The sequence below is a fragment of the Pelophylax lessonae genome (genome assembly GCF_965119305.1).
Source record: "Pelophylax lessonae genome assembly, chromosome: 5".
NCBI lineage: Eukaryota > Metazoa > Chordata > Amphibia > Anura > Ranidae > Pelophylax > Pelophylax lessonae.
Window position 1 is genome coordinate 460902395 of NC_138772.1, and position 18410 is coordinate 460920804.

Here is an 18410-nt window from a genome sequence, read left to right on the forward strand (position 1 = left end):
ATATCCATTCCTCCAGGAGACTGGCTGGCTGCTGCTGGCTTGGAGAGAGAGAGGACTCGGAGGAAGAAGAGGTGTCCTGGCTGGGCTGGCCTGGTCAGACTCACACAGACTCTGAGTCTGCAAAGTTCCCCACCGCTGGACAGACACGAGTCCGCAGTCCCGCTGCCCGCACACAGGAGAGAGAGGAGGGAGGCACTGAGTCTGAGGCAGCATTGATCACTTCACTTACCTCCTGCTCTTGGGCTGGCTCTCCTGTCATGACAACCGGACCGACTCACACTGCCTGGTTCCTGGCGTGCTGCTGCTGATGGGACTCAGAGTCAGGAGTCTGGAGACGAGACGTCTTCTTCTTCCTCCTCGATCACGTGCGGCGGCCCGCTGCTCCTCCTCTCTGACCGTCTGACGGCGGGCGGGAAGGTGATGACGTAACGCCGGGACAGTGAGTGACTGACGCACGCACCGCCCCCACGCGACGTCACCCAGGATGTCCTCCTGTATGATTGGTCCAGGCTGGAGTCTGGACCAATCAAAGCCAGGACAGGACTACAGTGGGGAGTGTCGGGCGCATTGCTCTGTGCCCTGATGACCCCCAGAAGGCCGCCAATCGGCGCCTCTGCCTGGTGCACGTGGGGTGCAAACCCCCCCATAGCCCCCCATAGCCAGTACTAGGTCCGGCGCCCCTAGTGGGCTGCAAATGTTAATTTTTTTTTTCTTTGCCACAGATTGGGGGGGGGGGGGGGGCGCTTCGCCCCTGCGCCCATATAAAGCGACCGCCACTGCCCATAGTGAAGTACAATAAAACACTGTTTATTTCGCTTACAAGATTCGCAGAAAATACAGGCATATATCAATGTCAGAGGCTCTTCCGGGTTCAGCACTGGTAGCGTGCGTTCCACAGCAGACAGGAAGCGACGTCGTTGGTTAGATGAAAACCAGAAATGCTTCAACTCTTTTCGCCCCTCCTCCAGGGCTTCAACAAAGGACATGGATGTAATATTGTGATTGTAATTTTCTGAGTTTTGCACTTGGTGTACAGCAGCTGCTCACTGATGTTTTGATGTATTTATTTATTCACATTGCACGAGTTATTTATTATATGATTTTCTAAGAATCAAACTTGCTACCAGAACAGCAATAGGGGGAAATCTTAAAATGGGGACACCTGGTGACAACTAAGACAGGATTTTTGTTACTTTTGAAAAATTTCCATTCACTTACTGTTGTGTCTACAGTACAGGAAGTGAAGGAAAAAAATCCCCAACTAAATGTGTTGGCTGATATTCCCTAGAATGATTCTGGAAACTTAGTGCTGGACCCAGAAGTGATCAGAGCTCTGTCATTTTGTGGCTGCTATGACCGGGGAAGAAGCGGATTGAGTATGGTTTGTGCTCATTAAGCTTCAAAGGAGTGCAGAAGTGACATTAGGAAATCAGTACTTCTGAATGCAGCTCTGGGGTTCTTGGTTCAAAACCTGACCGGCCAGGACACTATCTGCATGGAGTTTGCATGGCCTCCCTGTACTTGCCTATGTTTTCTCACACTCCGAAGACATGCTGGTAGGTAAATTGGCCCCAGTACAGTATGTATGCGAGATAGGGACCTTAAGACTGTAAGCTCCATGACTTATGTGTCTATACAGTATGCATTGTTAATAAAAAATAAAAAAAAACACAAGGAAAAAAACCTTAACTTTATCCCCAACCCCCCACAACACAAACTAAATAAAAGGATAAATAAAATGATATTTTGGTTAAATAATGTCTGAGCACGCTGGTCTAAAAAGCGTGTGTGTGGTTAAGACATTAGATTACTAGCAGCTTTTGCACAGCACCTAATAGGCATAATGCTCTGTAACACGGAAGCCCCTTTCATCGAATACAGATCACCATTGCCACCTAGTGTCAAAATACAAAATGGCAGCACTTTCACTCTTAGTTTAAGGGAAGGTTACTTGCATGCATTTTGGGCACATTTGGATAACAACCAGTACCTTTTTGGGCTAACTTAGGTAATCAAAGAGGAAAAAAAAAAAAAACTAAACACAGGTGCTGTTTTAAAAGCTTGTAAATGTAATAAAAGGGGTGTGCTTCTCCATTGGCCTCACGATTTGATTACCCTATCAATGATTCAATTTGATTCTGCGATGTATCACGATTAACGCTCACGGTTTTTATCCAAGAATTCAAGCAGTCAGAAGAACTCAATTTTTTTATTGCCATTTGCTCTTAGCGCAATATCCTATTTGGGGAGGGGAATTCTCATAACTATCCCATAAGATTGCTACAAGTTATTCACTTTCAGTTCACTACAGAGAACAAAGGGGCATTCTTTACATCTAGAGGAAAAGCAGAAAGGCTTATTTTTCTCGTAAGAACTGTGCAAATGTGGAATAGGCTGACTCTCTCACAAACTAGTTCTGGGCTGCTCACTTACATTGTTTCAACAAAGACCTGAAATGTGTTCCTGTCCTAAATGCACAAAATAGAAGTGACAGAGCGATGGCGGTGGGGAGGAATGAGATGGGGCAGAGGGATGGCGGTGGGGAGGAATGAGATGGGGCAGAGGGATGGCGGTGAGGAGGAATGGGATCGGGCAGAGGGATGGCGGTGAGGAGGAATGGGATCGGGCAGAGGGATGGCGGTGAGGAGGAATGGGATCGGGCAGAGGGATGGTTGGGGGGGGGATGAGATCAGGCAGAGGGATGGTTGGGGGGGGGGGATGAGATCAGGCAGAGGGATGGCGGTGGAGGGATGAGATCAGTGATACTGACACTCACCTGCTCTCAGTGTCAGACGATTCCCCCTCCTCCATGCTCAGTGTGTCTCTGCTGCTCTTCTCCCTTCCAGTTTCTCCAGTGATGCCTCTCCTGACGTTGGGTCTCCTCCAGCTCCTCTCCCTTCATTCTACTGGCTCATCAGCTGACTTTCTGCTCCAGTGTCCATCTGGAAGGGGGGGGAGCTTTATTCACCAGGCAGGCTCTGCCTCTGTTTTTCTCCAGGAGAGGCAGAGTGCTGGATGATGTCATCAGCAATCGAATCGGCCGACTCTCAGCATTGATGCAGAATCGCTAACGTCTGAATCGCGATGCAGCAATCATATTCCAACTCCCCTATTTAACAACCTAAAGTTGACAAACTCTTAGTTTGCTAAAGAACTGTCTATCATAAACCATTGCCTATTTTTTAAGAAGATTTCTATTTTTTATTTTTTTTAAACACCACCTTATTTTTAAAACCTTATCCTGCATTGCCATTAGAACAGTACTCTACTTTTTTTATGTAGTACATTCATTTTTCAGTGGATGGTTTTATATTCTGGAAAAATTCTTTGTGATACATACAGTACTTGTCATTACACCTAAATAACTCCCTATTATCCCTGTGTGAAGAAGTGGGTATGGTAGAGGCGAATTGCAAATATTTAAAAGAAAAATATTTATTGTATGTATAAATATGTACAAAAACGTGAGCATTCATCCAGTGTTAGTTAATACTAGTTTAAATAGGAACTGGTATCTTCAACAGCACTGCAGTCATTATCCAGGTACTCTATGATAATATTTCCGCCGTTGTACAAAGTATTTTCCGGACTTGAAAGCCATGTTTCCACTGTACTGTCCAAAGGCAGAGCCTGTCCTGTTTCTGGGTGACAAACTCTTAGCTTCTACAAGAAACAGGAAAGAATACTTAGAATGCAATATATTTATATTTTTTTTTACCACATTTTTTTTTTTTTTTTAAGTAAACAATTTTCTAAAATCTACAAAGAAACAACTTGTCACACAAGACAGGGAGGTAGAAGAGAAGACAATGTGCGATTCATTACACTGGGTGTCCTACCTCTGTAAAAACAGAACATGGTTCAGTAATATACAATAGAAGAAAGTATCATATAATAGGAGAAAGTCAGGAAACCCCACTATTAGGTTAAAAAGGAGACACATCAGCTCCATCCAGCGACACCAGATGGAGTCAAATTTATGCATTGCATTTCATAAGGGTCCTTTCACACGGTGGTGTGTCCGATGAGGTCCATTCTGCTCAGCGGGGGATCGATCCACCGATCCCCGCTGAGCAGGCGGATGGCAGCTCCGTCTCCGCTCTATGTGCAGAGATGGAGCTGTCAGATCCCTGCTGTCCTCTATAGGGAGATCGGATGAGAACGGACCGCCTGTCCATTCTCATCCGATCCGATGGACAGATGGAAAACAGGGTTTCCATCCGTCCGGATTTCACGGATAGGATCGGAAGCGGGTGTCAGCAGAGGTGTCTCCGCTGACATCCGCTGCCCCATAGGGATGCATGGAGCATCCGATCAGGTCTGCCTGATAAACTGACAGGCGGATCTGATCCGATCGTTCGTGTGAAAGGACCCCAAGACGTACATGTGTTTTTCTAATAAAAGACATCTATTCATTCCGGACAGCCAACGCTCTATACAGAGAGAGGGGTTACTGATATCCAATAGAGTGCAAGCATCAAGCTAGCAACAAAAAGTGATCTAGCGATCACCAGGGACAGACAGTCATCCATAGGGAAAGATCACAGTAACCTAGAATACAGGTGAGTGGTTCCACCACTACATTAAAGCAATATTAATCCCAAAATCAAACATTTATTATACACAACTTAAAAAATAAAGTAACACTTTGAAAACACATCAGATCTCAATGGGGAAAAATATCATGCTGATTAACTGATTAACCCCCTCTGCTACTTAACTGACCAGATCAATATCCCAGGGTTGCGTTTCTGGTGCACTTTGTGAATCACATGTCCATGATTAGAGTCAGGCAGAAAAGACAAACGCATGTATTTTTACCTCAATTTTTCAACGGAGCAGTGTGAAAGAGCCCCAAGCTGGTTTTTCAACAGAACAAGCTGGATATGTATCAATTAGAAGGTTGAGATAAACCATTTACAAATGACAGGGGTGCTTACAATGATCAGCTTTTATTTATTCAAAAATCCCAAAAGAAAAAAAACGGTTACTGTAACTGCTTGTGTGAGTAAACTTGTTAGTAAATGTGTTAGTGTATCTAAATCTGCTAATACGTCTAACATGCCCCTCCTCACAGACTGACAATGCTGCTGTCCAAAGGTGACCCCTGTGCTCCTTCATCCAGAGTGAGGCACTCTAATACAGGAGGTGTGTTACTGGCCAGATCACAAGGAAAAAACACAAAAAAAAGAATAAAAACAGGAAAACTAAAGAAGCCACCACATCTAATGATTGGTAAGCTGCAATATAGTACATTTGTGGTCTTGGGTTTATACCGCTTTAATAACAAAAAGATCATTAAGAGTTTTAATCACTCCTTCCCAGTATCTCTTCAATTTTGGGCACCACCAAAAAGGTGCACAAAAATCTCCCAAGGATGACCACAGTTACTGCACTGGGGGATGGCTTGAAAACCAATTTGGGGTGGAGGATGAAATGCTGTGGTAATGTATGTGTGATAGAGATACCATCTGTGTATACTGCAAAACATTGCAATATATTTATCTTATTTCAACAGTGTAATCGGATAATATTAACCATATTATAATGGAACTTTACTGCAATGCATGGCTAGCAGCCTTATATATATATATATATATATATATATATATATATATATATATATATATATATATATATATATATATATCCTTATTAAATATGATATAGGAAGATTGTACACGTCCTTTCCTTTTTTTGGCACATTTCTTACTGGTTTCTCCACAAACTCTGGTAATACTCTTTAAATGTAAATGACCCCAATAGTGTTCCCCCTTACATCAGGTGCACCTACCAAAGTAATTTATTACATTGGGTGCCCTCAAAAATCAGTTGCCACTGTCAGGGTACCCCCTTATATTAGGTGTCCCCATCAGAGTGCCAGCTTACATTAGGTTTCTTCAACAAAAGGCCACCTTACAACTGTGTCTCCCGTTAGTGTGCCCTCTTACATAATTTCTCCCCATCAGAATGCCTCCTTACATCAGGTGTGCCCATCAGAGTGCTCCTTTACCACAGGTTTCCCCATCACAGTGCCACCTTACATCAAGTATTCCCATCAGAGGACCCCCTTACATCAGGTGTGCACATCAGAGGGATCCTTTGCATCAGGTGTCCCCATCACAGTACCTCTTACAGCAGGTGTTCCCATTACAGTGCCACCTTAATATAATATATCTATCAGCGTGCCCCCATCAAACATATGTGCCCAACAGCGTACCCCTACTAACATATGTGCCCATCAGTGTGCCCCTTATTTTAGGTTAAGGGGCACCCTGATGTGCACATTTTGTTGTGCCCATCAGAGTGCCCCTTAACATAAAATGTGCCCATCAAAGTGAACCTTAACATAAGATAAAGGGTGAATACCTACAGACTATGCAACATCACTTGCACACTATTAGTCTGCCAAATTGCTTTACAGACAACTTTCCCCACCCCATGATGGATACTACTACCCAGGACAGGAGTTCACCCCAGGACCCACTCATATTAGACCTGATTTCCATTCCCTAGCATCCTCCGGTTTGTACATGCCTTATGCCTCCGATCCAAATCTAAGAGCTGCCATGAATACTGTACTTACATGAAGCACATGCTCCTGGCCCGGCAGGATGAACGGGAATGGTACTATGTCAAAAATATGTTCTGTTATGAGAGTTCTTTTTGAGTTTGTTGAAAGATATTCACCTACCATTTGCACTGTCCTTACTTTTCTGTATGTTTTTTGGAGTGGATTTTTGCCAATTGTACAACAGATGCACATTTACTGTTTTTATACATTTCTGTATTGCATTCTTTTTTCCTCAATAAAAATTGTTTTAAAAATCAAAAAACATAAAATAAGGGGCACTCTGATGGGCACATTTTATGTTAACCACTTTACGACCGCCCCATAGCGGATTTCCTGCTACAGGGGTGACGCTCTGTGCAGAATCACGTATATATACACAGTAAGTGATCCTGCCCTTTTGGGTGCTCCTGCTGTGATTTTACACAGTGGGGGCGGATCAGCGGGTCTCGCAGACCCGATGTCCCCCTGGGACCCACCAATCGTTTGTATGTAAACAAGGCGGGCTGACATTCTGTAAGTAAAGAATACATGGACCATGTGTTCCTGTAAAGCAGGAACACCGATCCAGGTCTTCAGGTAGAAAAAGCACCTCTCCCAGTTAGCACTCCCTAGGCACACATTTAACCCTTTGATCGCCCCTGATGTTAACCACTTCCTTGCCAGTGTCATTAGCACAGTGACCGTGCATATGTTTAGCACTGATCACTGTAATAATGTCACTGGTCCCCAAAAAAGTGTAAATTAGGTGTCCAATTTGTCCGCCGCAATATCACAGTCCTGCTATAAGTCACTGATCGCCGCCATTACTAGTAAAAAATCGGATTTTTGTAAGATCTTACCGTAAAATCCTTTTCTCTTAGCTCATTGACAGACGTAGTCTTCTTGATTCACAAGAACTGGGTTATGTTGTCTCCGCAGGAGCAGGACTAGGCAGAAAGAAAAAACGTTCTGGCTCCACCTTAGGGGCAGTCCCTGAGGGTATATCCTCCCTCTCTCTGCTACAAGGCATCAGTTCTGTCACAAAGCAGCAACAGAGAATTTAACCCAACCCAACTCAATGATAGAGGGGCGGGTACTACGTCTGTCAATGAGCTAAGAGAAAAGGATTTTACGGTAAGATCTTACAAAAATCCGATTTTCTCTGTCGCTCATTGACAGACGTAGTCTTCTTGATTCACAAGAACTGGGACATCCAGAAGCAGTGCCACAAATGAGGGGTGGGATTGACCGAAATCAAAATCCAATCTAGAAGGCCCAACCGGTGCCAAACTAGAAGTTTTAAAGGCTCATTATAAACAAAGAATGAGACTCAAATGAAAATTTCCAACGGAAAAAAACCCTCGAGGCAGACCACTGGTCTCCTCAAATGGCGGCCTGCAAAACCTTGCGGCCAAACGAGGCATCAGACGATGCCATTACATCAACTTTATAATGTTTTGTAAAGGTATGCACCGACGACCAGGTAGCCGCCTTGCACACCTGGACCACTGACGCCTGATGGCGAAAGGCCCATGACGCACTAAGTGCCCGAGTGGAGTGCGCCTTAACAGGGAACGGGGGCTCCCGACCCTTAATAGAATAAGCCTGTACCACCGTCTGTCTGATCCATTTGGAAATAGTCGCGGCAGATGCAGGCAACCCCTTTTTGGGTCCATCCGGGATCACAAAAAGTGAATCCGTCTTGCGAAACGAGTCTGTCGTTTTCAAGTATACCCTGATCGCCCGGACCACATCCAAGGAGTGTAAAGCAAACTCCCGAGGATGACTGGGCTTAGGACACAGGGAAGGTAATACAATTTCTTCATTCAGATGAAATTCTGAAACCACTTTTGGTAGGAAGGATGGATTCGGACGAAGAACCACCTTATCTCTATGAACCACCAGATATGGGGAACAACAAGATAAAGCGGCCAGTTCTGACACCCTGCGTACAGAAGTGATAGCCACCAAGAAGGCCACCTTCTGGGACAACGTAGGTAGAGGAATCTCCCTAATATCTTCAAAGGGAGGTTTCTGAAGAACCGACAATACTAAATTAAGATCCCAGGGTGGTAACGGCGCGCACACTGGCGGAGCCAGATGTCGCACCCCCTGGATGAAATTCCGCACCAAGGAATGAGTAGCCAAAGGCTTCTGAAAGAAGATAGCTAATGCTGAGACCTGACCCTTGATAGTGCTCAAGACCAGTTTCTGCTCAACCCCTTGTTGCAGAAAAGCTAATATTCGACTAACCGAATAAGACCGTGGACGGAACCCCAGAGGTTCACACCATGCAATGTAGGACTTCCATGTACGATGATAAATCTTTCTGGAAGTCGCTTTCCTTGCTTTAACTAGAGTAGGAATAACTGAAGCTGACAATCCCTTGTCCTTCAGCACCTGGGTCTCAATAGCCAGGCCGTTAAAGCCAGCGATCGTAAAGCAGGATGGAAGATCGGTCCCTGAGACAGTAGGTCCTCCCTGAGAGGAAGTCTCCACGGGACGTCCGCCACCAGTCTGACCACGTCGGCGTACCAAGCTCGGCGAGGCCAGTTCGGAGCTACCAGGATTACTGGAATTCCTTCCTCCTCTATCCTGCGAAGAAGTCTTGGCAGTAACCCAAGAGGAGGGAAGGCATACATTAGCTGGTATTGCCCCCACGGGGCGATCAGTGCGTCTGCGGTCTCTGCTAGAGGATCGCGGGAGCGAGCCATGAATCTCTGTACTTTCCTGTTGAATCGTGATGCCAACAGATCCACATCCGGGGTGCCCCACCGTAGGCACAACTGGTGGAAAACTTCTGGATGGGGGGACCATTCCCCCTGATCCAGAGTCTGACGGCTGAGATAATCTGCCTGCCAATTCTCCACCCCCGGAATGAACACCGCAGAGATAGCTGGAACAAATCGTTCCGCCCAGCGAAGAATGCAAGCCACTTCTTTGGCCGCTCGGACACTCTTGGTGCCCCCCTGGTGATTGACATAAGCCACGGCCGTGGCGTTGTCCGACTGGATCCGAACCGGGCTGCCCTGGAGCTGCTCGGTCCAGTGAATCAGACAAAGTTTGATCGCTCTCAGTTCCAATACATTTATCGGCAACCTGGATTCTTCCAGGGACCAAAGTCCCTGGACAGATAACTGACCGAGAATTCCTCCCCATCCGGATAGACTGGCATCCGTGGTCACTATCGTCCAATATATTGGCAGAAATGACTTTCCCTGGCTGAGCATCGGAGACCGAAGCCACCAGACCAGAGACTCTCTGGTCTGTTTGCTCAATCGGATCCGATTGTCCAGGGATTCCGGATTCCGATTCCATCTGAGAAGAATCTCTTGCTGAAGAATTCGGGTATGGGACTGGGCAAATGGGACTGCTTCGAAGGAAGCCACCATCAACCCCAGAACCCTCATGCAAGTTCGAAGAGAAGACCAGCTGTTGGATAGTAACAACTGGACTGCTGATTGAATCTTCCGGAGTTTCCCTACCGGAAGGAAAACTCTTGACCTGACTGTGTCTAGAATTAGACCCAGATATTCGAGCCTCTGGGTGGGAACCAGAAATGACTTTTGCTGGTTCACCAGCCACCCGAATTCCTGTAAAGAAATTATAGTAATTTCTATGTTTTGTAGCAGGGTCTGAGGAGACTCTGCATGAAGCAGGAGATAGTCTAGGTAACCTAGAATCGATATGCCTCTTTGGCGCAGTAGTGCCAACATTGGGGCCAACACCTTCGTGAAGACCCGAGGAGCCGTGGCGAGACCGAAAGGTAACGCCACAAACTGATAGTGGTTCTCTTCTACGGAAAAGCGTAGAAACCGCTGATGTCCTGCGAAAATGGGAATGTGAAGATAGGCGTCCTTGATGTCTATGGACGCTAGGACATCCCCTGGATGCAGGAAGGCTGCTACTGTGCGAATGGATTCCATCTTGAATTTCCTTATGTTGAGAAAGGAATTGAGTGCCCTTAAGTCCAGAATTGGACGCACTTTGCCCTCTTTCCTGGGTATTGTAAATAGGTTTGAATAAAACCCTTGAAAACGTTCTGTCCAAGGAACGTGGACTACCACTCCTTGTTGTAGTAAATCCGTGACTGCTCTCCGCAGATCTTCTAAACGATCCGGGGATAGTCGGATATTGGAAGGGAAGAATCGCGCCGGTGGGAGAGATCGAAACTCGATCTTGTACCCTGACCTTATGACTTCGCAAAACCACTTGTCCAGGATTCTGGAAAGCCATGGATCCGGGAACCGGCGAAGACGTCCCCCCACCCCAATTATGGGTGGGGGCGCACCTTCAGGCTTTGGACGATTTATCTTCAGGTCTGGAGGGGGCGGGCTTTTGCTTGCCTGACCAATGTCCCCTGAAGCCTCCTGAAGGAGCTTTGGAGGACTTAATTTTTTCACCCGCGGGACGAAAAAACTTTTTGTGAGCAGAGAAAGAAGGCCCTCGTCTTTGACGAGTTCCTTTACCCTTAACATTTTGCGGTAAAAAGGTGCTCTTTCCACCCGTGAGATCCTTAATGATCTCATCTAAGTTGGCTCCAAATAGACGCTCTCCTAAAAAGGGGATATTAGCCAATGCTTTTTTGGAACCTTGGTCGGCTAACCAACCTTTTAGCCACAGTGTACGCCTGAGAACCACTGCTGAAACTGATGCTCGCGCCAATAATGGAGTGGCGTCTAACGCCGCATCACACACAAACTGTAACCCCTGTATCATTTGTTCCAACAAATCTGATACCGCCTGAGGGACCTCTTCTAAGTCCCGGCGTAACCACTTGGTCCATTCAGTTACAGTCTGCGAAACCAGACCAATAGCGATTATTGGTCTGAAAGCTGATCCAATCAAGGAAAACATGGTGCGAGACATAGCTTCTATCTTGCGATCCACTGGATCTTTAAAAGACGGAGCGTCTTCTAAAGGAATAACCGTGGCTTTATTCAGTCTAGCAATTGGTGAATCCACCACAGGTGGTTCTGTCCATTTCTTAATGAGGGTTTCCTCAAACGGATAACGCCTGTTAATGCGTTTAGAAATAGCAGAGGTGCGTTTTGGCAGACTCCATTCTTCTTTGATTGGATTGCCAAAACATTTGGGCAATGGAAAAACCTTCGCCACTTTCATGCGTTTTTTAGTCCCAAAAGGGATTTCAGTTTCAGCTATTTCCGACGGAATACCCTGTAATCTTAAGGTTTCTTGAACAGATACAATGAGTGCGTTTACCAACGCTTCCTCTCGGGCTATGGCTGATGCCGAAACATCCTCCTCACTGTCTGAAGAGACAATACCCGAGACACCAATCCCAGATGAAGTACCTGCAACTGCAGAAATAGGCTCAGAGTCTGAATCCGAAGTTTCAGATAATAAGGGGTTAGGTGGGGGTCGCTTTCTTGCGCCCTGTCCCTGACAAGCCACTTCCACCCGGGACACAAAAGTTTCCATAATAGCTGACAATGATTCAACCGTCAGTGGGGTGCTGGAGGATCCTGCAGACACCTCGAGGGGATCCGGTGGAGATACATGAGTGGCAGGGTCCATGTTAATTCAGGACACCTCTGCCCGAAAAAACAAAAAACTTTTTTTTTTTTTTTTTTATATATTTTTATTTTTTTTTTTTTTATGTGTCTCCCCCTAGCGCAATAGCGCCCCTCAGAGTACCTGCTTCTCGATCCCCACAGAGAGAGAGAGGGACACCCAAGGCTCACCACCCGATGCAGAGAAGTTTCCAACCAACTGCAGTCAGCGTCTGTCTTTTACAGACTGGAAAGAGCTGTGTTCGTTTATCCGGGTAGAAGGACGTGGCTCCGCCCCCTGTGTATGCCTTCCGGCGTTCCCAGCTCTCCACGAGGTAGCTGGGCTCATCAAACATGGCCGCCCCCATACAGGAGACAATAGACTCCAAAAACATGGCGGCCGGCGTGACCTGAGGACATACATGCACCTGGTCTACGGCAAAATGGCGGCGGACTGCCGAAATAGTTTTTCCCAGCACATCCACCTGCATCTCTGCTAAGTGGCGGTTTATCGATCTGCAGGAGGTACACTACAATTAAGGTAGGATTATACCTCCTATGTCTGCTGTAATACTACAGTCTGCTGGGTAGAGTGTTAGCTCTCAAACCAAGTCCACTTCCCACCAAACACATACTGTATTTACAAGGGGGACTTTTAGTGTCAGATATATACTGACCATATATGGAGGGGCCCATAATTCATACTGCCTCATAACGAGGAAAAAAGGGAACGTTTACTCACCATACCGAACTGACAGGCACCCTCTCTTCACAATACCCTCTCCACCGGGGTGGGGGGTTGTGGACCACTCCGGACGCCTCGACTCTCTGGTTCCTGGCGTCCAAGCGAGACTTTTAACTCGCAAGGTCAGTCCCTCCAATGGGACTCCGTCGCGGCCGACCCAGCGCGGAGCTCTGGTCTGCACGCGCTCGTAGGCAGAAACCGGGGTGACCACTGGATCTCAACATCCAGCCCGTCGCCCGGCCCCGCATACTTACTTGAATGTGTCGCGGCCGACCAAGCGCGATGCAATGGTCTGCGCGCGCTCGTAGGCCGGCTGGGGTGACCACTAGTGTCGCCCAGTCCGGCGTATTTGCTTGAAGATCTCACAGGAAAAAAACACTGGAGAAAACGGCCTAAAAAATATTTTTTCTAAAGAAAAAATCTTGCCAGGACCCAAAAGATCCCAGCAAGGAACTTAGGTCCTTACTCCTGACTAGACAGAAAAAAAACTGATGCCTTGTAGCAGAGAGAGGGAGGATATACCCTCAGGGACTGCCCCTAAGGTGGAGCCAGAACGTTTTTTCTTTCTGCCTAGTCCTGCTCCTGCGGAGACAACATAACCCAGTTCTTGTGAATCAAGAAGACTACGTCTGTCAATGAGCGACAGAGAAAATTATATATATATATATATATATATATATATAAAAAACATCCCATCCCATAGTTTGTAGCTATAAGGTATGCGCTAACCAATCAATATACGCTTATTAGGATTTTTTTTTTTTTTTTACCAAAAATATGTAGCAGAATACATATTGGCCTAAACTGATGAAGAAATGTAATATGTTACATTTTTTTTGGATGTGTTTTAGAGCAGAAAGTAAGAAATTTTTTTTTCTTCAAAATTGATGGTTGTGCTTTGTTTCTAGCGCAAAAAATTAAAACTGCAGAGGTGACTAAAAACCACCAAAAGAAAGGTCAATTTGTAGGAAAAAAAGGACATTCATTTTATTTCGGTACACTTTCGTACGACTGCGCAATTGTCAGTTAAAGCAAAGCAGCGTTGTATCACAAAAAATTGTCTGGTCAAATTGTCAGAAAGGGGGATAAACCTTCTGGAGCTGATGTGGTTAAGGGGCACTCTGATGAGCACAACAAAATGTGCCAACCAGCGTGCCCCTTAACATAAAATATGCCCCCCAGAGTGAACCCGAACATAAAATGTGCCCATCAGAATGCTCCTTATTTCATGTTAAGGGGCACACTGATGGGCATATTTTATGCAAAGGGATATGCTGATGGGCATATTTTATGTTAAGGGGCATGCTGATAAGCCCATTTTGTTGTGCCCATCAGAGTGAACCTTAAACAAAAATGTGCCCATCAGCGTGTCCCTTTAGAGAAAATGTGCACCTTAAGAGAAAGTGTCCCCATCAGTGGAACATTTTGGGCAATTTTGGGACTTTACATGAGACACCGGCGAGCACTGCACAGCGTCTCTATCCCTGTATATAACAGAACTGAAGAGAAAAAGGGGATTAACCACTCTACTACCGCTCACGGTAATACTACTGCGGCAGAGTGGCTCGTTCCCGTCCAGTCACGTAGTATTAACGTGACTGGACTCCTCCCCTTCTGGGCGGCGCTTGCGCGCCGCCGGAGGCTCGCTCCCGCTGTTTTCATTCACAGCGGGAGTCGGGCCAGGGGAGGAGCAGCGGCGATCGCCGCTGCTCTTACCCGATCGTCGGGGATCGAGTCTGGAGATCCGCCCGCTGTGTGTAAACACAGCGGGCGGATCTCCATAGTGACAGGGAGTGACAGATCGGACTGTTCAGCATAGCTGGACATCCGATCTGTCCATGAATCACATAGTCACCTCCCCCCCTACACGTCAGTAAGCACCAGGCATACATTAACCCCTCCCTCTCCAATAAAATTAACCCCTTCCCTGCCAGTGTCATTTTTACAGTAACAGTGCATATATATAGCACTGATTACTGCAGTAATGTCACTGGTACCCCCAAAAGTGTCAAAAATGTCAGTCAGGGGTCCGGTCTGTCCGCCGCAATGTCGCAGTCCCGCAAAAAAAAAAAAATCGCAGATCGCCGCCATTACGCGTTAAAAAAAAAACACCAAAAATGACAGAAATCTTTCCCTTTGTTAGTAAACGCAATAACTTTTGCGCAAACCAATCAAAATACGCTTATTGCGATTTTTTTTACCAAACATATGTAGCATAAAACAAATTGGCCAAAAACTTTTAAAAAAATTGGTTTTTACATCTTTTTTGGGGGGAATTTCATATAAAAAAATGTGAAAAATATTGTTATTTTTTCAAAATAAACGCTCTTTTTTTGTTTATAGCGCAAAAAGTAAAAATCGCACAGGTGATCAAATACCACCAAAAGAAAGCTCTGTTTGTGGGAGAAAAAGGACGTAAATTTCGTTTGGGTACGGCGTCGCACGACCGCGCAATTGTCAGTTGAAGTCGCACAGCGCCGAATCGCAAAAAGTGGCCTGGACGGAAGACAGCAAAATCCTCCGGTTGTAAAGTGGTTAAAGGAGGTGTGTGCGTGTGGTTTGTCAGCAGACTGGTGGGTAAGTATGATGGAAACGAATTTATGCAGCGCTAGCTCCAATAATATTATCTTAAAGTGCTAAGTGCTAAAATAGCATATATGCGATAATCAATAAAATATAAAGTGCATATAATGAATTAACATAAACACAAAGTGCTAAAATAACATCTATGCAATGACCAATAAATTATAAAGTGCATAAATCCACATAGGTGATTATAAAAAGTCCAAGTGAGTATTCAGTGCTTGAAAGGAAAAAGTCCTTATTGTGATCCAATTAAAGGTGCCAAAGAGCCAAATAATTCAGGTGCTTGCAAAGTGACAAGGTGCCCCTCAAGGTTCCCCACTCACCAGATTGCTGATATAAAAAGACCTTGGAAATTATTGCACACTGCCCGGGATCTTTTAGGACCAAAACTTCTCCTATGTAGCCTTCGAGGTTAATTGGGTCTGCTTCCGCTGCAGAATGAAGAGGTCTGTTCCACTTTATGCGATCATCTATATCAGCTGTCTATGAAGATTTCTGTCTTACGCAGATAAATGATTATCAGGAAGTGGATTTGCAGGGTTATCCTCCACCATAAAACCCAACCTGCACCTCTCTGTACTATGGACTAGTACAGAGAGGTGCAGGTTGGGTTTTATGGTGGAGGATAACCCTGCAAATCCACTTCCTGATAATCATTTATCTGCGTAAGACAGAAATCTTCATAGACAGCTGATATAGATGATCGCATAAAGTGGAACAGACCTCTTCATTCTGCAGCGGAAGCAGGCCCAATTAACCTCGAAGGCTACATAGGAGAAGTTTTGGTCCTAAAAGATTCCGGGCAGTGTGCAATAATTTTCAAGGTCTTTTTATATCAGCAATCTGGTGAGTGGGGAACCTTGAGGGGCACCTTGTCACTTTGCAAGCACCTGAATTATTTGGCACTTTGGCACCTTAATTGGATCACAATAAGGACTTTTTCCTTTCAAGCACTGAATACTCACTTGGACTTTTTATAATCACCTATGTGGATTTATGCACTTTATAATTTATTGGTCATTGCATAGATGTTATTTTAGCACTTAGCACTTTGTGTTTATGTTAATTCATTATATGCACTTTATATTTTATTGATTATCGCATATATGCTATTTTAGCACTTTAAGATAATATTATTGGAGCTAGCGCTGCATAAATTCGTTTCCATCATATTTCCTAAGATTTTCTTAGTGTTTGCAGCAGCTGCACATTATTACACCTTCATACTTATTTTTCACAGATTATCCACACGTTGTGTAGCGCGGGCATAATTTTGTTTTTTCATTGGTGGGTAAGTATAGCAAACTAAGGGCTGGCTGGTTCACACACACACACACACACACACACACACACACACACACACACACACACACACACACACACACACACACACACACACACACACACACACACACACACACACACACACACTTAATCCCCTTTAATCCCCTTTTTCTCTTCAGTTCTGTTATATACAGGGATGGAGACGCTGTGCAGTGCTCGCCGGTGTCTCATGTAAAGTCCCAAAACTGCCCAAAATTTTTCATGTTGTCAGGGATGGAGACGCTTGCTTTACAGGCTGGTGTTTCATCTAAAGTCCCAATTTGCCTTTACCATCTACATCAGCCTTTTTCAACCAGGGTGCCTTGAGATTTCTTTAGGGGTGCCTTAAGAAAAATGCCTAAAATGTGATCAAAAATGGTATACAAGCCAGCAGGTGGATGAAGCCTTCCTTTTTAGTTACACAAACCCACAGGTTTTCATTGTGTACCCAACAACCAATTACATCATCATTTAATAAGGAGGATGTCTGTTGCCTCCACAGAACCCTTATTTGACCCTCCTGTACCTCTCTCCCTTAGCACTGAGGTGACATTAGCTGACTGATGGAGAGAAATCAAAGGAGAAGAGAAACATTGGCATACTAGTCAGTACCAGTCAGTGTGCAAAAGTGTATTTGCATTGGAAGAATAAATCACCTCTAACGTTGGGTGTCCTACGTGTGGATGTTGCTGCATTGTGTAAAACTATTAGAATAGTTTTTTTTACATTTTAGAATGGGGGACCTCGAGACTGTCCATAATTTTCAAGGGTGCCTTGAGATTGTCAAAAATTGTAAAGGGTGCCTCCACTGAAAAAAGGGTGAGAAACACTGATCTATATCATTGGGATGGGGGTGTGCGCGTTTTCCAGCTGGTCATTTTTTAGTTTGCACCCTATGGCTTCCACATAGCCATTAGTTTTTCAATACCAGTCATGGCTGGGAGCAGGTTGGGGGAGGATTGGGCCACCTCCAAGCTCACCTGTTTCCCATCCATCCATTAGCACTCATGTACTCCCAAGTTTGGAGACACACTCAGTAGACACTCAGTTTGAGTAGTGTTAGGTAGTGTTTAGGACTGCAGAATACACAGGGTGCCTTGGAGTGGCCTGCAGCTTATACATGCGTTTGCAAATGTGTGTTAACTAAACCCCTGTTTTTAACCTATTATGTTAGACAGGTTTATTTGGTTTGTCAGCAGACTGGTGGGTAAGTATAGCAAACTAAGGGCTGGCTGGTTTCCACACACACACACACCTCATTTAATCCCCTTTTTCTCTTCAGTGTCCCCATCAGTGTGCCCCTGTAAATATCACACACCTAATACCATGAAGCAAGCAGGGAGCGGGAGCCAGCAGAGGTAGCAAGCTGCAGGGGGACTGCAAGGAGTGAGAACCAGGAGCCGCGAGATAACGAGCTGAGAGTTGGCTTATGCAGTGTACACATATGCATAAACAACTGCTCAAGATGAATTCCTAAACCGTAATTTTGCTGAATTTTGTTAAAGTGTAACTAAACGCACATCATTAAAAACTTTCTATAAATGGTGTATTACATGCGGTTTACATTCACTCAGTCACTATGAGATTTGTTTTCTGTAATCATTCTGTAACAGTTCATACAATTTACCAATATAACACACATTGGTTTCCTCACCTGTGGCTGAAAAGGTAACTAAAACATACCTTTGCT

At 45.2% G+C, this 18410-nt stretch overlaps 1 protein-coding gene across 1 annotated transcript in view; it reads right to left on the bottom strand.

Moving 5' to 3' along the window:
* Window positions 1-3428: 3428 nt before the first annotated feature.
* ZFAND1 (zinc finger AN1-type containing 1) overlaps window positions 3429-18410 on the bottom strand; it is a 41390-nt gene continuing 26408 nt past the window's right edge. Inside the window, exons 7-8 of the mRNA XM_082257768.1 lie at window positions 18404-18410; window positions 3429-3663 (exon numbers count right to left, since the gene is read on the bottom strand). The exon at window positions 18404-18410 is cut by the window's right edge and continues 149 nt beyond it. Of these exons, the coding sequence (XP_082113894.1) occupies window positions 3493-3663; window positions 18404-18410 (178 nt within the window). The 3' untranslated portion in view covers window positions 3429-3492. The remainder of the gene's footprint in view (window positions 3664-18403) is intronic.